Source organism: Chelonoidis abingdonii, chromosome 3, assembly GCF_003597395.2.
Source record: "Chelonoidis abingdonii isolate Lonesome George chromosome 3, CheloAbing_2.0, whole genome shotgun sequence".
NCBI lineage: Eukaryota > Metazoa > Chordata > Testudines > Testudinidae > Chelonoidis > Chelonoidis abingdonii.
This window is the reverse complement of record NC_133771.1, coordinates 136,938,575-136,960,506: the sequence shown is the minus strand read 5'-3', so window position 1 is coordinate 136,960,506 and position 21,932 is coordinate 136,938,575. Positions and strand designations below refer to the sequence as shown.

At 43.6% G+C, this 21,932-nt stretch overlaps 1 protein-coding gene across 2 annotated transcripts in view; it reads right to left on the bottom strand.

Annotated features, from left to right (window-relative positions):
* TSNAX (translin associated factor X) overlaps window positions 1-21,932 on the bottom strand; it is a 56,638-nt gene that overhangs the window by 2,661 nt on the left and 32,045 nt on the right. For both annotated transcript variants that reach the window (XM_032790857.2, XM_032790858.2), the window contains exon 5: window positions 5,327-5,454. In XM_032790857.2, the coding sequence (XP_032646748.1) occupies window positions 5,327-5,454 (128 nt within the window). The remainder of the gene's footprint in view (window positions 1-5,326; window positions 5,455-21,932) is intronic.

Here is a 21,932-nt window from a genome sequence, read left to right as displayed (position 1 = left end):
ATAAATGGATGTGTTGCTCTGGAATTTTCCCCAGATCCATTATTCTACAATCTTATTAAAAGTAACCAATACCTCATGGAGTACTTGAAATACTGTTTTATCAAGAAACAGTTCTGCTCCTAAATCATAAAATTTCTGTATATCCCTTCCCACATTCTATATCCCGAAGACATCCATGGTATATGAAAAACTGATTTTTTGTTCGTAAGAGTTCATCTGATGCTGCTTCTACTTTTTCTCCACATGAAGTCATAAATCCTGTATTTATGACATCACAATTTGTTGTGAAAATGAGTAGGTCACAGAGGGTTTTCTGCCTTCAACAGGAGCAGATGAACTCAATGATCTGGTTTCCTTGCAAATATTCTTAGTAGTAGGGAATATAAGAAGAGAACTATGAAAAATGTGATTTACAACACAATTTCTTCTAAATAAAGTGATTTTCCATGAGTTATCTGTAGCAGCAGAACTGGTGCTGTGCTCCTCCATGTAAAACTCCCAGTCGCCCTTGCCAACAGTTCAAATGGGACAAAACACTTGTTTCAGTTAGTGATAATACTTGAAGCCTGACCATTCTGAAATGTATTAAAATGTTAAGACATCATGGTTTCAAATTGTTCAGTAAAGGCAGCCCTTGAACATCTGTCTTCAAGATGTTTGCTCTTCTCTAGAGACATTTGCTTAATACTATACCTAGAGTTGAATCCCAGCTGCCTGGAAATGTTATGCAGCTGCATGCTTGAGTGTTCAACTCAATAGGCTAGCAATCTAAAGACACCACGTATTACATTTACAGCATTTCTTTCAGGAGAAAGAATATTTATCAAAGAAGATACCTGCACCTTACATAACACACAGACTTCTGAGTACACTTAGGATTTAGTAATGTTGTGTTAAAGTGGTAAACATTTTTCCAGGAAATTTCTTTAACATTTTAGGCTGCTGAAGCATCACTGTCACCATGAAATTTCAGCAACAATTTTGGGCAAAGGTATGTGCAAAATGCAAAATATATTTTCATCTGGAAACTAAAGTAACATAATGGCTGAAACTTTTTTCCTTTGTGGCTTTTGAAAGATAAGCTGAAAAGAAGGGGAAACACAGAGAGACATTCTGAAACTCTGGCTACGTCTACACTGCACGATTAATTCGAAGTAGTTTAAACCGATATTACAAAACCGATGTTATAAAATCGGGTTTGCGCGTCCACAGTGCAATCACAAAATCGATTGCTTGCGTCCCTGGTCCAAGGCTACCATCGATTTAAGGAGCGGTGCACTGTGGGTAGCTGTTCCTCAGCTTGAGGCTGTTTCCTCAGCGTAATCCATAGTTCCAACGTTCCGGTTGAGAGCAGCAGGTGCCTGATGGGGGCAGAAAAACATTGCCCCGAGTGGTGCTGGGTACAGCCTCACCCTCCCTTTGTGAAGGCAGGCAGGGACACCCTTTGTCGCCGGTTTTCGTAGAGTGATGAGCAAACCCGATAGGCACAGCAATTTTCCGCTTTATTTTTCAGTTGGTGGTGTGGGGGGGAAAAACTGAGGAGCTGTTGTCTGAACCACGCCCAGACCTCGTGTATTGAACCTACAAGACATTTGGATGCTAAGCACAAGATGGAAAAATTTTCAGAGACTCGCTGGTGGACTGTGCATACGGGAGTCAGTACCCCCCCTCTCCTTCATGAGCGTCTCTTGAGTTCTAGGCTCCCGTTACGCTTTCAGAGGCCGGGTGAGCCTGCAGTTTTTATTCAGCTTTGCATTTGGTTCTGTAACGGAGCAGCACAACGGATTTGTCTCCCGCATAGCAGCGATCCAGACATAGTACTTCCCGTAGTCCATCTGGAAGCTCTTTTTGGATTTGGACTCGCATCGCCAGCACCGTGCTGATTACCCCACTCACGTGGAACACCAACGCGGACAACTGTAATCTCCCCAAAGTTCGCGGTGCTTTTTCCTGTTCACCTGCCCGCGCACCTCCGAGATTCAGATCTGTCGCAGAGCGCTCAGTGGTGCACTCTGGGATTAGCGCGCGCGGGGGGAGGCCATTAAGGTCGATTCCGTCCACACGAAGCCTAGGATACCGAGTTATCACTATCGAATTTGTTTGGGAGGAGTTCCGAAATCGATTTAAGGAGGCGGTCAAATCGATATTAATGACGACGTCATGTGAACGGATACAGCGTTAAATCGGTATATCGGCCATTAAACCGATTTAAAGTCGCAGTGTAGACCTGGCCTCTCTCACACACACAAACTGACATTGGAGATGGAAGGCAAGCGCAACAGGATCCATAATGGGAAGCACTACAGTCACAGAGGGAGCCAAGGGCTCAGGTGGTGGCAGAGGTTTCTCTTCCCATAGCTAGAGGAAGAGTGTAGCATGCCTACAGTGCCAGTGGGAAGGGATTTATTTATTTCTCAAGTCTGAACAACCTGACTGCAACACTGAATCTCTTTGTGTCCAGCTGACATTACAAGAGTACTTTGGATCTCCTAACAGTGGTTCCAATTTCTCTGCAATTGTTCAACTAGCAGTGGCATAAGGGACACCTCTGAATGGCACTGATCATTTTTACTAGTATATTCGTACCATAATACATACCTATTACTTTGCTATGGAGCTCTTCCTGGGGAGTTACACAACAATACTCCTTAATTTTCAGCATCTCATTAAAACTTTTCTTGCCCTACGTATATGCAGTGACCTTTTATACTGTTTAATTTCTGTGAGCCCTCTTAGGGCTTGTCTTCACTATAGGGGTAAATCAACCTAAGTTATGCTACTCCAGCTGCGTGAATAACATAGATGGAGTCGATGTAGCTTAGGTCGACTTACCCTGGTGTCTTCACCATGCTGCATCGACAGGAGATGCTCTCCTGTTGATTTACCTTAATCTTCTGGGGAACCTGGAGTACTGGGGTTGACTCGAGAGCGCCCTGCGGTTGATTTAGTGGGCTTTTATTAGACCCACTAAATTGAGCCCTGCTGCATAGATTGCAGCAGTGTCCATCTCCCCATAGTGAAGCCTTTAGAGATATGAATGTATCTGCTTGAGTTTCATTCATGATCTCAACAGCTGGTCATTCATCCAAAAATTAAACCAAGTCAAGCCCATGGAAAAATGTGTGCACTGTTACTCACGTTACAGAAGAAAAAAACAATACTATAAGCCTGGTTTCACAACTGGCTGTAGACATCAGAGTTTAGCTTTTATAGTCTAATAGTGATCATTTCCTTTGACCAACTAACTTTTGTCTCCAAACAAATCTGTTCAGTCACTTTCTGGAGACAATGCTAATATCGCATCATAGCTTGCTTATGACTTTGTTCTTTTTTCAAAAATTTTGGCGAGGAATTGCAGCTGTTTCTTTGGTTTTGAAATAACTGATGTTGATGACCACCGGTCTGCCCATCCAGTGTAGACACTTCCATGCATCTTCATTCAGTGTCATTTGAGATTTTTCTCTTTAAAGACTGCAAATATCTCATTAGAACAGCAATTAAAATGACATTATGAATTCCACACACTGATCCACTTTACATCTGAATATAAATTTTAAAAATAGAATGTTCCTCCAAAGGCTGCATAAAAATGATGGCCAGGCTGTATTTTGGCCATATACAAAATGTTCTATTTAGGGATGGGCAGGGGAGAGAGGAAGGGCAAGAAATGGAAGACGCTTAGGCATAAGAAAGGAAGGAAAGCAAGTCTGTTCCCTGGGGAAGTTCAAGATTAATTCTAAGTGAGATATCGGTGACCTTGCTAGGACACAGAACACGTATTTTAATACTAGCTGGTTATAGTGAAAAAATTGCAAGTTGATAAAACTGACAGAGGACAACACCCTTCCTCTCATCACTCTCTACTGTTGGCTCCTGTAATTAGCTCATTGTTGAGCAATGGGACTGAATCAGTTGAAGTTACTGTACCCCTTACATTCCTTTGCTTCTTCTGCTTAGGTTCTTATACTACCCCTATCAGTATGATATCTGAGTGCTGCTGGATATAATCATATAGGCAATATGCATTACAAAATGTAGAATAGTTCCTCCAGAATTATCGAATGGTACGCTAACATACCGGCCCCTTTTCCCAATGAAAAGGGCTCAGCCTGGTCCCTGAATAAAAGGCACATATCAGGGATCTAGGTTATTTCTACTACCCATGAAAAGCATGGTTTGGCCAAATGCTAAACCAGTAATTACCTAACTTTAAAATCTTGTTAGTCCATTATGTTGTGAGCACTAACCATCTCTAACCCACTGTAGGCCTCTGCAGTTTGACTGACTTTTATTATGGCCTCAATACATTTCCCTATCACAGAGGCGGGCACATTTTTTGGCCTGAGGACTGCATCGGGTTTCAGAAATTGTATGAAGGGCTGGTTAGGGGACAAACAGGCAGGCATGGCCGGTCCCTGCCCCCATCCGACCCCTCCTGCTTCTCACCCCTGACACACACACACACACACCCTCTCCCCAGACTCCTGCCGCAACCAACCACCCCTTCTCCCTGACTAACCCCGAACTCCCCGCTCCTAACTTCCCCCAGCCCCTAACTGCCACCCACTGCCCCATCCAACACTCCCTCTTGTTCCTGACTGCTCCCCCGGGACCCCTGCCCATCCAACCACCCCTTCTCTTCCTTTCCCCTGACCACCCCTGAAATCCCAGCCCCTGACTGCCTCCCATCGCCCCATCCAACACCTCCTCCTCTTCCTGACTGCCCCCCCCCAGGCCTCTGCTCCATCCAACCACCCCTTCTCCCTGATCGCCCCCAGAACCCCTGCCCCCATTCAACACCCCTGTTCCCTGTCCTCTGACCACCCCGACCCCTCACCAGCCCCCAAACTCCCCTGCCCTCTATCCAACGCCTCCTGCTCCCTGCCCCCTTACCACGCTGCCTGGAGCACCGGTGGCTGGTGGCGCCTGGTTGGAGCAAGCCACGCACTGCGCAGTACAGAGCACCAGGTCAGGCCGGGCTCTGCAGCTGCGCTGCCCCAGGAGCTCACTACCCTGCTGCCGAGAGCATTGTGCTGGTGACACAGTGAGCTGAGGCTGCCGGGGAGGGGGCTAGCCTCCCGGCCGCGAGCTAAGGGGCCAGGGAGAAGGGTAGTTTGCCCACCTCTGCCCTAGCATGTCGTATTACCAAGGAAATCACAACTATGTATTTATGAAGAGCTTGCTTTCTATAAATAAAAAATTGAAATGATCACCAGAAGCTGTTACAATATGCGATAAATACATTAGAAACACTAAGTATAGGAAGGTTTCTTTGAAAATAGAAGTGGATAAATCTAACATCACATGTGAACAAAACAATTCTTACCGTGTTTGTTTCTTCTTCTTTGTCTTCCATTGTAAATATTAGCTGTTTGTTGATCTCCTTAACACTAATTAATGATCGTGTTTTGATGAAATATTGGAAAGATACTGCCTCTACATATTCCTGAAGCCCTGTAGGAACAGCAAAACAGTCAAACCAATGAAACTTCTCAACAGAGATCCATGCTTACAATTATAGAAATATTTTAGAAGAGATTATTTTCAAGGTCACCTGCAAAGGAAAGTGAAAATGGTGCAAAAGACAGAAATGGGAACTGAATACATAATTTTATTAACTTAATATGCTTCCCCCATATACAAACCAAGACATTAAGCCAACATCATGGCTGATATTCATTTTCAGTATATTTTATTCAGAAGGGTACATTATGCATAGATCCTCTTTCCCATCCAGATGCTTTTGTAATCGTAATATAAAGCATGATACTGCTCTGACTGACCTCTGGGGCCTGTTCTTACTAAACAGCAGCTCCTTACAGTGGGGTAGTAAGAAACTTGTTTTAACAGACTATTTCTCTGACAGAAAAAAAAATGAATAGCACAGTTGAAAGGCTCAGGAAAAAATAGTTTCCGTTAACAGCAGCATTTGCAGGAATGTTAAGCCTGACACTGCACTCTTTATTCAGATAAAATCCCCACTATTGAGTATTTCTGATGAGTGAATACACACAATGACTAAAAGACCAATTTTCCAGGTAATTTTTCTCTCTTGAGTCTTTCTAGCTGTTCTTTCCTCCAACAAAGCCTGTGGTGAAACTGACTAAGTGAGGCACAGAGCCATGATGCATAGTGTGGGGACCAAGAGCTGCATGAACATTTGATTTTTGCTCTCTAAATAACGATGAAGAAATGTGAATTTGCATTATTCCATCTAGTTATTATTGGAAAGTACTGATTTAAACCCAAGATTCCCACATCTTCTTTTGTAGGAAATCACAGAATCATAAAAATCCAGGGCTGTAAGGGACCCCAACGGATCATCGAGTCCATCCCCCATGCTGAGGCAGGACCAAGTATACCCAGACCATTTATCATATATCTACCCTGTTCTTAAAAATCACAGGGGGAGCCGGACGGCTGTGTCATGAAGAGGATTCCACAATCCTGGGAGTGACATGGGTCCCTGGATCAGAAGTGACGGTAGCAAGACACCACCAGAAGAGGGTGCACCAGCTAGCAGAGCTGATCCCTGGAACAGCCAGCATGGGGCGCCGCAGTGGTGAGTCACATCACATCACATGTGGTGGAGAATGTGGGCATTTGGTTGCCCGAGGGAAGGGGACTGAGTGAGAGACTCAGAGACTGTTTGACGGCTGCCCTTGTTAGAAGAGGAGTTTGAAAGAGTATTTAAGGGATACTTGGTGGGTAAACGAACTATGGAGCTGCCGTGTACAGAGGCCTTTTTGGCAGAAGGCAGATGTACCTTCCCAGGCTGGACTTCAGAGTTGCTGCTTCCAATGAAGGGAGTTGAAGAACAACCAAGAAGGATTCAGACTGTGGTGAAGCAGATCCTGGAAAACCAGCGGCATCAGTGGGAGGCACAGAGATACTTGCAGGAATGCCTGAGGCAACTAATAGAAGAGCAGCATTATTTGCTCAAGACCCTCCAGGAGGTGATCGGGGCCAGGAAGCCTGAGGCAAGAAGCCAGGTCCCAGGGTCAGGCCAGAAGGCCAAGCAGGCCAGTGTTATGCCTGTGGGCAGAGGGGACACTTCAAGAGAGCATGCCCCTATTGGGAAGAGGAGAAGTCTATCCCCAAGGGAAAGAGAGCAGGGAAACCCCCAGGGCCCTAACCTGTGAAGAGAAAAGGAAGGGGGAATGCTTGTTTCGCCTGTGGGAAATCAGGGCATGTGAAGAGGAAGTGCCCTCACAGACAGAACAGGAGCTCAGGGAATGGCACATCCCGATTGAGGATGATAAAGGGGACTTGAGCCAGCAGAAGGGCAAGGGAGATAGAAAGGAACAGAAAGAGGTGCCAGGAGGCAGCCAATCAGAGAAGGGCTGAGAGGAATAGCTAATCAGGGCCCAGCAAGCCCATATAAGAAGAGCTGCAGGACAAAACACCTTCAGTCACTGCCTGGAGCTTGAAGAGGGAAGAAGACTGGCTGCCTTGCAGGCTGAAGACAGCAAGCACTCTGAATAGAGCAGTACTGCAGGCAGAGACCAAGGGAGCAAAAGGCAGCTCCTGGGGGGCTGCAGGGATCTGCAGTCTGAGGTCCTGGCAAAGGCACAGAGGGTGCTGGGGCTGTGGGGAAGTGGGTCAGGGAGCTCTACTAAGAAGCTGGAGGGGATGCAGCAAGCGGTGGCCATCTACAGGGTCCCTGGGCCAGGACCCAGAGTAGTGGGTGGGCCTGGGTCCATTCCCCTCCCCCACCCCTTTGCCTCTGAGGCAGTGGCCAGACATTGAGCTGCAGTTGCTGCTAAGGGAAGTGGCTGGACAGTGGATTGCAGGTCCCCAGGAAGGGGGAACACAGGGTGCAGCACAGCTGGAGGGCTGTGTCATGAAGAGCATGCTGTGTTCCTGGGAGTGACAGTGGTGAGACACCACCAGAAGAGGGTGCATTGGCTAGCAGAGCTGAGCCCCAGGACAGCCAGCAGGGGGTGCCGCAGTGGCAAGCTGTACCACATCACAGGTTGTTCAACCAGTTTTGCATCCACCTTGTAGTAATTTCATCTAGACCATTTCCCTAGTTTCTGAGAATGTCATGCATGATTGTCAAAAGCCTTACTAAAATCAAGATATATCACAGCAATTAACTGATTCATTCCTCACATCCTGTAGTTAGAAATTCACACCTGTCCGGGGCATCTTTTAATATTAATAATTTATATTGCAATACAACCAGGTGGGGGCTTTGTTCTCTAGCAACATATAAGTCATAGATCCTGCCCCAAAGAGCTTACAACTTAAAAAAGCAAGACGTAACAGGTAGATAAAACAAACAAACAAGCAGGGCAAGCAGGAAGAGAAAAGATGCGCTAACGAATAGTATATTGTTTTAGCACAGGTTAGCTGTGTATATAATTTGTAGCGAATTGTAGTGAACACAATTCACTACCTGCTTAGCAGTTACCAGATGGCAGTTTTCTGTATGTATGTATGTATGTATTTAAGGAGGGACTTGAAGGAAGATCAAGTCTTGATAGCTTTACAGATTTGGACTGGGAATCTTGTCCTTCTCTGTAAGGGGCTGAATTGGGGAAAGTATGTCGGAAGTGTCCATAAGCAAGTAATTGAGGCTGGCAAGCTTGGTAGAGCGTAAGGCAGTCATTCTCCTAGGGGGTATGTCAACTCATCTAGAGATTTGCCTACTATTCTAAAAGGCTACATAAAAAGCACTACCAAAGTCAGAACAAAGTAAAATTTCATACAATAATTTGTTTATACTGCACTATATATTATACATTGAAATGTATGTACAATATTTATATTCCAATTGATTTATTTTATAATTGTAAAAATGAGAAAGTAAGCAATTTTTCAGTCAGTGTGCTGACATTTTTGTATTTTTATGTCTGATTTTGTAAGTAAGTAGTTTTTAAGTGAAGTGAAACTTGGGGTATTTAAGACAAATCAGATTCCTGAAAGGGGTACAATAGCCGGGAAAGGTTGAGAGCCGCTGCAATAAGGTAACAGAATGGATAGGCATGGTGGGGGTAAAAAGTGAAGAACTTTGACAATGCAGACAAGAAGTTTGTACTTGACATGTTGGAAGATAAAGAGCCAAAGGAGAGAGTTAAAAAAGCAGAGTGACAGTCACAGCAACATGCCAGGCAAATTATCTTAGCAGCTGCATTTGGAATACACTTGTAGGAGGCAAGAGAGGAGAGACTGCTGTATCAACGCACAAGATGATATGGGCTTAGACAAGGGGTTTGGCAGTGTGGGCAGTGGGGAGAGATTCGATCTTGGGGTGAAATCTTGGCCCCACTGAAGTTGATGGGAATTTTGCCATTGATTTCAGCATGACCAGGATTTCACTCTTGGAGATGTTGTGCAGGAAGATGCAGCCTGGATCAAAGGAAAGGTCTGAGTCAAAAAATAAAGCCAAGAATATGGATATGAGGAACAGGGAAAATGATGGCATTGTTCAGTGTGATAGAGAGGGTGACAGAGAGAGGGTTTGGGCAGGGAAGATCAGCCTATAGAAGGCCTGTCATACTACAGCCACAATAAAGGTGACTTACAAGGATATTTAAGAACAACTGTATCCTTTCAACGCTTTTTTATGATTCTGGCAGGACAAAGGAAATAGTTCAGTGTTCAGAAGCCACCTTAAAATGCTCTTCACTGGTGAGGAGCCATTAGAGGCTGCCTCTGATTATGCCCCCCTGTGACTGGGGAGAAAAAGCTAGAACAATCTAAGGCTACACCTAAAAATCTACAATGGAGATGAAGCATTTTGAGCATGAATGTAAAAGGCTGCTAAAAAGAATGTGCTCAATCAGAATCCCCTAAAAGGTTTATTAACCTATAAGTTGTAGAAACTGTTGGATTTCACCATTTATCTTTTCCCAGGCTCATCTTGTACTCAGTTATGATGCAGTGTTATGTGACTAACAATTCATTATGACATTTTCTCTAATTCTGTATTTAAGCAGTGAGCTACCACATATAGCAGCATTACACATGGGAACCTCTGCCAGAGCACATTTCTGGTGTCTTCGGACTGGACAATCAAGGGGAACAAAGGATCAGGGACCTAACCAACTACAGTAACTCCTCATTTAACATTGTCCCACTTAACATTGTTTCAATGTTACGTCCCTGCTTAATTAGGGAACATGCTCGTTTAAAGTTGTGCAATGCTCCCTTATAATGTCATTTGGCTGCCTGCTTGTAAGATTCTGTGGAAGAGCAGTGACTTTAGAAGGGAGCATTGCACAAGTTCTGCTTCTCTCCCTCCTTCCCCTCCCCTCCCAGTGCCTCTCCCACTGCTAAACAGCTGTTTGGTGGCACCCAGGAGTTTCTGGGAGGGGGAGAGACACAGGGCTTCCCTGCTCCTCCCTCTCCCTCCCAGTACTTCGGGCTTAGGACTTCCTGGGAGAGAGGGGCAGGAGCAGGGAGGCGCTGCATCTCTGCTCCTCCCCCTCCCTCCCAGAAAGTCCTAAGTGCCACCAAACAGCTGTTTGGCAGTGCTTAGGACTTTGGCAGGGAGGGAGGCGCTTAGGACTTTGCAGGGGGGGAAGAGGAGGGGGACTGGTGTGCTCTGGAGAAAAAATGGAGTGGGGGTGGGAAGAGGTGGGTCTGGAGTGGAGGAGGCACAGGAAGAGATGGGCCTGGAGCATTCCTGACAAAATCCGAGCCTGTTCTCCAGGGAAGCTGCCATTGCTGCTGCAAAGGTGCTTCCTAGTGTCCTTGCCTGAAGCGGGCTGTGCCTGTGTAGGGTAAGCAAGGGGCACTTCCCAACCACAATACAGTATTGTACAGTACAAAGTATAATGCCTTTTGTCTGCCCCCAAAAAATTTCTTGGGACCCCTAACGCACTTCCCCCCCCCCTCCGTATTTACATTAAATCTTATGGGACAATTTGATTCATTTAACATTGTTTCATTTAAGTTGATTTTTCAGGAACTAACTACAACATTAAGTAGGGTTACTGTATTTCTGCAAAGAGATCAAGTAAGTCCCAAATTCATCAATTCCTTATCACTCCACCCCATTCCTAATCACCATCCACAGCTTCCTCTTCTTCTTCATTCTGCTTCTGCTCCACACACATTGTGTTCTCTTTCCTTTACCTTGTCCTACATCCGATCATCCCACATACCTCTCACTCCCATTCTTCATACCGTCTACTGTTCACTTTCATTAACTTTCGCAGAGCATTAAACAAAAACATATGGTTGCCATTTTTTATTCAAACTCTTCCATGTTTTGGTTAATGCCCCTCTTTCAGATATTAAGATTTATGCTTGTGATAGCAGTGGCAGAGGGCAGCATAAGAGTGTTAGCAGGGGATCATTCCTGCCAAGGGGGAGGTTTGCTTAGATTAACTAGAGCACCTGACCCAGTATGAGCACCTGACTCCAGTCATGGGATTAAACCCCTGCTTCAGTCAGACAGGGTGTGTAGTTGAAGGAGAAGGTTGGATTGGAGCAGAGTACAGATTGCAGAGAGAAGAGTTGTCCAGAGAGAAATAGAAGGTTTGGAGGAGTGCTGCGGTGGATTGGAAGCCCAACAGAAACCCTAGGTAGGGCACCAGGCTTGTATAGAGAAGAGCGAGAAGCTTCACAACTGACGGTATAGAGGAAGTAACCGGGAAGAAACGCTAGTCAAGTGGTTCACCACAACCCCAGGGCCCCTGGGTTGGGACCTGGAGTAGAGGGGGCCGGTCCCTCCCTTCCACTCCTCTCCAAGACACTAGGGGAGTGATTAAGAACTGGTTCAGAGGCAAGCAATATCGCCCTGAACCTACCCCAGAGAAGAGAAAGCGCGAGACCCAGAGAACAATACCGGCAATTTGCCACAGCTTACATAATGTCCGGTATATTATCGTCTTCCAAATATGTCTAGTTTATTTGGTAGTTCAAATTACTCACACATTTGGAGCTGTTTCCATTTCCAACAGCCTTTCTGGAGTCCCTGGTAATGACTACTTTGCTTTTTTTTCCATAAAAATAATCTTACTTGACCATAGTATAAGGCAGCATTTCTCAAACTGTGGGTCAGGACCCCAGAGTGGGTCGTGACCCCATTGTAATGCGATTGTCAGGGCTGGCGTTAGACTTGATGGGACCTGGGGCTGAAACCCAAGCCACATCACCCAGGGCCAAAGCCACGGCCTGAGGGCTTTGGCCCTGGCTAGTGAGGCTTGGGCTTTGGCTCTCCTGCCCAGGGCAGCAGGGCTCGGGTGGGCTCAGGCTTTGGTCCCCTCTCCTGGGGTCATGTAATAATTTTTGTTGGCAGATGGGGGTCACGGTGCAATGAAGTTTGAGAACCCCTGGTATAGGGCTTTTTAAAAGTCCCCTCTCTGCCAAAAGTAATTCAAACATGACATTTAAATGACCCATGACCTTGAAATAAGGTGTTTTTATGTGCAGGTAAAAGGATGTTTAAATATATTATGTTTTAGCTTACTGGAAGGACATCCGCTACTCTCAGCAAATAATCCCCAAGGTGAAAAATTCCATCCCATTTCACTATTCCATTCAACAATACCTTTCCCCTTCTGCTCTTGTTTTGGATTTATTCCAAAACAGGATTATTTATGGATTGTGCTGCCAGTAACAGAGTAGTTTATAAGGCTGCTTTTATGTAATTTATTTTGGTTTCCCTGTACCCACACGGAAAAGTCCAGTTAAAGACCTCTATAATTATTTCTAGTGGTACTTTCTACAAATACAGTGTACCAGAACTGAGAAGAGGTTTTGGTATGTTTTATTGCAATTACTGTATGTTAAAATGGTTCATTTAATCTTCGATCACCATCAGTTCTCCTACTTGAGAAATGCAACGAACGACAGTAATGAGCTATGCTAACGTTCTCATGCATTTTGAAAACTGAAAGACTGAGTAATTTTTTTCTAGTAGACAGATCTTCTGCACGCAATCCCAATACATTCAGTAGAAATATTCAGCAGGAAGATTTTCAAGCAAGTTCTTACAGTGACCCAATTCAGAGACCAAAACCGACAACAGATTTTAGCAGCACACTTCTTGTCACTCCCCATTGAAATCTAAACAAATAGCCAAATTTTCAGTTTGCATTACTGTTGGTGCTAATTTTCTTTCAAGATTCATCTCATCTTAAAGCTGGAGCAACTAGGACATGCCCCCCTAAAACAGACAGTCATCTCAACACTACTAGTATACCTGGAAAATGCAAATACACAAAATGTTGCCAGAGGATTACACACAAGAAGTAGGAATCTGTGAGGAGCAGAAAGGAAGATAGAGCCAGGAGGGTGAGGAGAGAGCCTGGAGATTAAGGGAAGAAGCTGTAAAGGAGACAGAACAGTGCTATGGGAAGAGGATGGATAATGACAGAATTGCAGCTGTGCAATCTGAGGGATTACAGTAGGTAAATGGAAGCTCCCTCTGACTGCTTGAGGTGTGGTGGGGAATCACATTTCTGCATTTGCATACGGAAATTTCAGCTTGAAATGACTGCACTCAAATTGGGGCTGAGGGGCTACCTTCTTAAGATTAAAAAACAGGAGACCAAAAAACATAACCAATTAAACTTTAAGTGTAAATTCTGAATGTAGAACATTTTTATAATCTCACGCTTTCAGCCAGTAACTCATAACTCTTGAGCTCTCAGGGTTGGCAATAATGGGTTTATTTTCTCTCTTCCTGCATATTATTTGTCTGTTCCTATTCCCCCATAGTCTTGTTTTCATTCTTTCTCCCCACACTTCCTTCCATTCTCTTTCTCATTGTCTTCCTCTTCTCCCCACCCTTAATCTCTCAATACTGCCACTGCTGGGAGATGGCTAAACGAGACAGTGCTGATTCCCTCCTACATTGTGCAGCAGGACGCAGGGCACTGAATGCGGCAATAGGAAATGCAGTACTGTGGCTTACTGCCACCACACAGTGGCCACAGAAAGAACAGCAGAGGAAATCCTGTTCACTCCTTGCACTTCAACTGGAATGAGATATCATCAGTGCTGCAGGATGGGAGGGGGAAGGCAGGGCATCGCACAAGGGTAAATGAGTGAGTGTCGTGAAATTTCTCTGTTAGGATTTGAACCTGCAGACAATATAGGTATTGATCTGGAAAGGTTAATCTGATGTTTAAGCCACTAAACTACCCACTTGTCCCTATTATTTAAAACCTGTAAGTGGACTCCTGTGGAATATCCTTTCAAAAAATTGGAATACACCGGTGTTCGCCACCAGCGGAGTGGGGTGCCTTTCCTGATCCTGAAAATTAATCAGTGATAAAGCAATGGCAAATTAATGAGTTGATGTGGGTCAATCAGAGGATCTCTCTTGTAAACTTGTCCCCCGGATAACAAAATTAGAAAACTACTGAAATATCCAACCGGACCAGACAATTAACTGGATGTTTCTGCTAACACAAACAGCAATTAAAATAGTCAAATGCATTAATGTTTAAATTAGGGCTGTCAAGTGACTACCAAAATTAATTGCATGATTAAAAAATTAATCAAGATTAATCCCAATGTTAAACAATAGAATACCATTTATTTAAATATTTTTGATATTTTATACATTTTCAAATATACTGATTTCAATTACAACACAGAATACAAAGTGTACAGTGCTCACTTTATTTTTGATTACAAGTATTTGCACTGTAAAAGAATTATTTTTCAATTCCCTTAATATAAGTACTGCAGTGCAGTCTCTTTATCATGAAAGTTAAACTTACAAAGGTAGAATTATGTACAAAAAAACTGCATTAAAAATAAAACAATGTAAAATTTTAGAGCCTGCAAGTCCACTCAGTCCTACTTCTTGTTTAGCCAAACAAGTTTCTTTACAATTGTGGGAGATAATGCTGCCCGCTTCTTGTTTACAATGTGACCTGAAAGTGAGAACAGGCATTCTCATGGCATTGTTGCAGCCAGCATCACAAGGTATTTATGTGCCAGATGTGATAAAGATTCATATGTCCCTTCATGCTTCAACCACCATTCCAGGGGACATGTGTCCATTCTGATGATTGGTTCTGCTTGATAACACCCAAAGCAGTGCACACTGATGCATGGTAGTTTTCATTATCTGAGTCAGATGCCACAAACAGAGGGTTGATTTATTTTTATTTTTTGGTGGTTTGGGTTTTGTAGTTTCTGCATTAGAGTGTTGCACTTTTAAGACTTCTGAAAGTATCAACCTCATCCTTCTCAAATTCTGGGAGGCACTTCAGATTCTTAAACCTTGGGTCAAGTGCTATAGCTAATCTTTTAGAAATCTCACATTGGTACCTGTAGCGAGGCGGTGTGGCTTCCCTCCTCCCCAGGGAGGGTCGAGCCCCATCAGACACCTAAGGGGGCGGGGCCACAGAGCAGTGAGCCCGCCCCTCAGAGGGTTAGGAGGCGACCCGGAAGTATAAAAGCCGGCCGTCAGCAGCAGTCCTGCCAGAGGGTGCTCGTAACTGGGAAGCTGCTGACGCCCAGGGCCGTTGCCCTGACTGGCCGGAGCTTCCCCGGGCCCGCTACGACGAGGAGCTGCCAGAGCTGCCCCGCACCCGCTACGAGGAGGAGCTGCCAGAGCCGCCCCGTCCCTGCTGTTACCACGAGGAACCCCCAACGCAGGCCTGGCCGGACTTCCCAGAGGTACTGCTGGACCTACTGCCCAGCCCCGGCCGGGAGGGGCCCATGCTACTGGACTTCCCAGGGGCTGACGTCACAGATCAGGTAGACCTAGAGGGGGAGATTGGAAGTAGCCCGGGGGCAGCCGACTCCAGTCAGGCTGCAAATATACCTGAAACCATGTCAGTGTGTTGCGGTCAGGAACCCCACTGACCGTTAGCGGTGATAACCGCTACTAGGGCCCCAGGCTGGAACGCAGTGGAGTGGGTGGGCCTGCGTTCCCCCTGCCACCCGTACTCGGGTGGCAGAGTCCCCCTCTCCCTGGCCTGAGAAGGCCATTAAGCCGAGTGATTGTTTGCTCAGCCCTGAACCAAGAGGGTCTGAGCCTCTGTGACGTGTTTGCTGGCCCGCCCAAACCAAGGGCTGGGCCCCCTTTAACTGTGCCACTGCTCGGACCTGCACCAAAGGGCTTGAGCTGCCTGAACTATTGTTTGCTCAGCCGTGAGCCAAGACGCCCTGAGCCTTGATAACTTTGTGTTTGTTGCCCTGCTCTATAGCAGAGGGCCGGAGCCCCAAGCGACTGCGCAGCGTCGCTCAGCCCTGAAGAAAGGGGCTGACTTAGACGACGCATATCGAGGCTGGTGTGGCTCCCCTCCTCCCCAGGGAGGGTCGAGCCCCGGCCGTAAACCTTTACAGTACCTTCTTTGCATTTTGTCAGATATGCACTGAAAGTGTTCTTAAAATGAACAACATGTGCTGGGTCATCATCCAAGACTGCTATAACATGAAATATATGGGTAAAACTGAGCAGGAGACATACAGTTCTCCCCCAAGGAGTTCAGTCACAAATTTAACACATTTTTTTTAAAACAAGTGTCATCAGCATGGAAGCATGTCGTCTGGAATGGTGGCCAAAGCATGAAGCGACATATCTGGCATGTAAATACCTTGCACTGTCGGCTATACAAATTCCACGCAAATTACCTGTTCTCACTTTCTGGTAACATTGTAAATAAGAAGAGGGCAGCATTATTTCCTGTAAATGTAAACAAACTTGTTTCTCTTAGCGATTGGCTGAACAAGAAGTAGGACTGAGTAGACCTACAGGCTCTGAAATTTTACATTGTTTTGTTTGAGTGCAGTTATGTAACAAAAAGAAATCTACATTTGTAAATGGCACTTTCACGACAGAAATTGCACTACAATACTTGCATGAGGAACTGAAAAACACTCTCTTTTGGTTATCATTTTTACAGTGCAAATTTATAATAAAAATATACACTTTGATTTCAATTGCAACATAGAATAAGACATACAAAATGTAGAAAACAACCAAAATATTTAATAAATTTCAATTGGTATTCTATTGTTTAACAGTGCACTTAAAACCAATTAATCTTGATAATTCTTTTTAATCGTGATTAATTTTTGAGTTAATCACATGAGTTAACTGCGACTAATCAGCATCCCTAGTTTAAATGTGATCATTAGATTTCAGAGTTGACCTCCTATTAAGATGAATATGGCAGTTCACCCTTTCAGGCTTTATTTCAATTCAGGTTTTCTGCAGACTCAGGAAAATAGCTTTTATTAGATTCACATTAACAAAGTTCTGTTTCCAGTGATAAGTGCTAGAAACCGAAGTTGATTATACGAAAGCTTCAGGTTCTGTAAAACTATTCACCAGCTGCTTATTTGCTGTGGGAGTGTCCTAAGGTTTACATATTTGGGGATGGAGTGAAGTCAAAGGTTAATTTTATAACTGCATACAGAAAAAAAGTTGAATCTAGAGCCAGCTTTCCTCAGAAACCAGTGACTTGGATATCCTGTTGTGAGAACAGCTTTTAAAAAAAGAGCTATGGTAATACTAAACACTGGCCCTTGCACAATGGAGACAGCTAACATGTCCAAACAGAGCATTAAACCAAAATCTTCATAGAGGCCTTTTAAGTTTAAAAAGTGTTTTACTTGCTATTGTTTTGATTCACTGTAGCAACTCTTCAAAGATTGAGTCAGTATGCCATGTTGAGTTATACAGCTTTTAGAGTCTTGAAATAACTTTTAGGAGAGACTACAACTTGTGCCATGTCCACACAGGCAAGCTGCTCCATCTAGATTTACTCAAATCAGCTTTTGAACCGATTTAGTTAAACAATCTTAATGCAGTTTAAGAAATGTTTATCTCCATTTAAACAGATTCTTAAGTGACGAACTAAACTGAAATAAGCATATCAACAGAACTTTTTTCACTGGTTTAAGTATACTGGTGTAATATCATATTAGTTAAACCACTGAAAATGTCAAGACCCAAATATGTTATGTGAGATTATGGTATGCTCCTGTGGGGGTCCTCTGCTAGTTAACATAATGCTTTCTCATCATCAAGAATTATAATTCCTCTGTGTTCCCTTCCTCCCACTTCTCTTCCCCAGCCCACCTTTTTTTTTTTAAGGACGGATTCTGCTGTATATGCTGCAGTAGTTTATTTGAGGTACTAAAATGCTCATATCTGCATGTTCTAGTATTTTGTTGGCATTTTGTTTATATACACCTCTACCCCAATATAATGCTGTCCTCGGGAGCCAAACAATCTTACCACATTATAGGTGAAACCGCGTTATATCGAACTTGCTTTGATCCACCAGAGCGTGCAGCCCCATCTCCCAGAGAGCTGCTTTACTGTGTTGTCTCCGAATTCATGTTATATCGGGTCGCATTATATTGGGGTAGAGGTGTATTTGCTTATTTTATCCAAAAACCTTTATTTAAAAGTTACCAAAATAGAATGGCACCTTGAGTGAAGGCTCTAATTTTATTCTTCAACTATATGGAGACACGATGCAGCCATGTTTGTTGTTAACTAAAGTACAAAGTATACATTCAGCATTGAAATAAGCAAGTGAAAAATCTATTGAGTTTTTAATAGTCTCTATAGCATCCTTTCCACTATTGTATAACTGAGTCACAATTCTGCTCTGCTTACAGGCTTTCATACACACTGCAAGGCTGAATTAAAGAAATAAAGACAGCACTGGTCTTACAGCTAATGTAAAGACAAAATTTCGAAGATAAAAGAAGCAACTAACAAAAGCTCATACTTAGTGACAACTTTATACACCTGTGGCCTTGTACCTGTGTTTTGCTCCTATTTGAAGCATCTCTGATAGATGTTTCATGATCAATTCTATTCACTTGCATTGACTTTTGTGACACAATTTAGTCATTCTGTTGAATTCAACAAGTCAAATATTCTAGATGAATTTTTAAAGGGGGCTGGAAAACTATGACCAAATAACAATTGCGGTAAACAAGTGTTAAGGTTCCCTGAGCTGGGGGGCAATCAAAGGCTAAGCTTGCCCACTTGTGATATGCTAATAGGAGAAATCAAATCCCATGGGCATTAGCTGATCAACACAGGAGAGAAGCATTGCACAACTAGTCAAGTACATCGTAGCATGGCAGATAGCGGTGAAAGGAGATGTTCTTCCTCCAAAGTATTCACTTGGCCTATGCTGAGGATGGGATATCAGATGTGACGTCACATTCACTGTTCCATTACAAATCTTACACTACTTAAAACTAAGCAGGTGCACAGACTCCTTTATTCCTATGGAGAGCTGCCCTGAGCCGGCCTCACCAATCCCTCTAGTGGTCGTGATGAGCAGTAGCCATGAAGTGACTGGTTAGCTGCTGCACTGTGGTCAGGAACCACAGCAGAGAAGGGACAGAACTCATATGAGCTCCTTGTTTGGCCACAACTAAATGTCACAATGTAGTTCTTTTTCCAGTATAGGCAGTGCCTAGAGAGGAGAAATTCTGTGTTCTGAGGCTGTGTCAACACTAAGATTTTTTATAAGTAATTCCACTGCTGCACCCATCACCGCAGCTCCACCACGCACAGCAACCATGAGAGCGCCAGTCAAGACAAGATGCTGACATTTTTATAACAATGTCATCTAATCCTATTGAGAGAAAGTGTAGAGATGGTGGTAAAAAACTGATGGTAACTCATGATCGCCTTTGCAGGAGTTCCTACCACTGCTATTACCAGTAAAGGCACACTAGCCATAATGCAATGAAAAAGCTCAGCTAGACAAGGCCCTGCCTACCCTCATTATTATTAATTTGTATTACAGTAGGGCAGAGAGGCTCCAAACAGGCCAGGGGCCCACTGTTCTAGGCATCCTGCAGAAGAGACTATCTCTGTCCCAAAGATCTTACAAGTCCCTTGACTTTCATGGATGTATCAGAGATCAGAATCAGGCCCCACTGCTTAATGTTTAGACAAATATCTAGAATTGAGTCCTTACGAAGTACTGCATTTGCTCCTCCACCACACACAAATCCTAACTGCATGCAGTATGAATGGCTGTCAAATGCACGGCTACCCTAATTTACCTCAATCCCTATAATAAATTTTTGCTTTCAGTTGCCTAAGAAGGTAAAACTTGTTAATTGCTTCTCATCTTTTGAGCCTAATGGAATTACTACATTTATGCAAACTAGTCTCAGAATATACTTTGAAATATTTCCACAAATATAATTTATGATTTACAAAGCATGCATTTTTGGGTGCTTAAGTTTGGTGTATGCATTACTAACCTTGTAACACAGTATTTCTCAAACTGGGGTTGCCGCTTGTGTAGGGAAAGCCGCTGGAGGGCCGGGTCAGTTTGTTTACCTGCCCCATCCGCAGGTCCAGCCGACTGCGGCTCCCCCTGGCTGCGGTTCGCCGCTGCAGGCCAATGGGGGCTGCTGGAAGTGGCGGCCAGTAAGTCCCTCGGCCCGCGCCGCTTCCAGCAGTTCCCATTGGCCTGGAGCAGTGAACTGCGGCCAGAGGGAGCCATGATTGGCTGGACCTGTGGATGGGGCCAGTAAACAAACCGGCCCGGCCCACCAGGGGTTTCCCTACACAAGTGGCAATCCCAGTTTGAGAAATACTGTTGTAATAGTATTAATTTATTAGAATAGGCAAAACAGTTATCATGAAAATCTACTCTCTCTGCTTCATTATACAGTTTATTTCTAGAATCTTTCCCAGTCCTTCTCCTGACTGACTTCCTGATAAAATTTTAAAGAAACTTTACACATTTCCTCACAGGATATATTTGGCATATATTACAAATTGAGGCAAGGGGCAGGAATTCTATATTCCAAATGTTAACGTTTTCAAAATATCAACAAAGCAGAACATTCACAACATAACAAATTAAGAGTTGTACATTAAAAAAGGGAATCGTTATTTCAGTATCTCTGTTTGCTTGTTTAATCATCCCTTGGGACAATCTGTACTGTTAAGAAAAGTGTAGAAAACAGGCATCAGTTTTTGTTGTTCAATATTAGTGCTATACTCCGTGTTTGAGCTCATACAAGTATCCTTTAGGGAAACAGCCTGCGTGCCATTAGCACTATTCTTAATGAGGGAAAGCATGGAACTCCTTTAGTGCTCTGCCAGAATTGTTTTATCTTCAAGTCAAAAGAACAACTGTTTGGAGTAATCCCAAAAAAAACATTTAACAATTAAAGTGACAAATAATATTCCCAAGCATATTGCACTGTTCTATTTATAGACTAACGGTTATTATACCAAATAAAATAAATATCAGCCAGCTTTATTATGCAGCAAGAGTCATGACTCCATAATTAAGGTGGTTAAGATGGTTTCCATTACAAATCCAGTTATGACCCCTTCTTATTCTTTCTGGGAGAGGTTGGGTGGGGAGCGAGAGGATGTCTCATGTTTGATTTCTCGCCAGAGGAGAATATTTTTAGGAAGTGTGAGGTTAATTGGACAAACTGTTTTTGAGATATGGGACACTGGCTTTTTAAAAAATTATTTTGTCAGTTCATGCTTATTCCAAAATGTTTTGATCCAAAAACTGTGCATGTGTTTTCTGTACTAGTCTTCAAAAAGAACAAGTGCATAAAGTTTTTTTTTTTGTAAACGATGACTTGTAGTGGAAAATTGTAAAGTTATTAAAAGGTCAAGGTTAAAACTCTAGGAGCTATGTAAAGCTTCCTGGATATTATAACTTTCATGAAAGATCTAGCAAGTTTACAAGCTCCACTGTAACTAATCTAGCTTCTAGTTTTTTTTAAATAAACTATCTAAGCTTTTCATCATAATGATAGACTTAGAAATGCAACCCAATAATAAGGCTTGTACCTTTGTCACTGATTTTTCTTTATGACTCTTCTTGACAATTATGGTTATTCATGATAAATTTTAGGAGGGAAAAAGACGGTTACTCACATTTGTAACTGTTGTTCTTCGAGATGTGTTGCTCATATCCATTCCAGTTAGGTGTGCGCGCGCCGCGTGCACGTTCGTCGGAGAAACTTTTACCCTAGCAACACTCGGT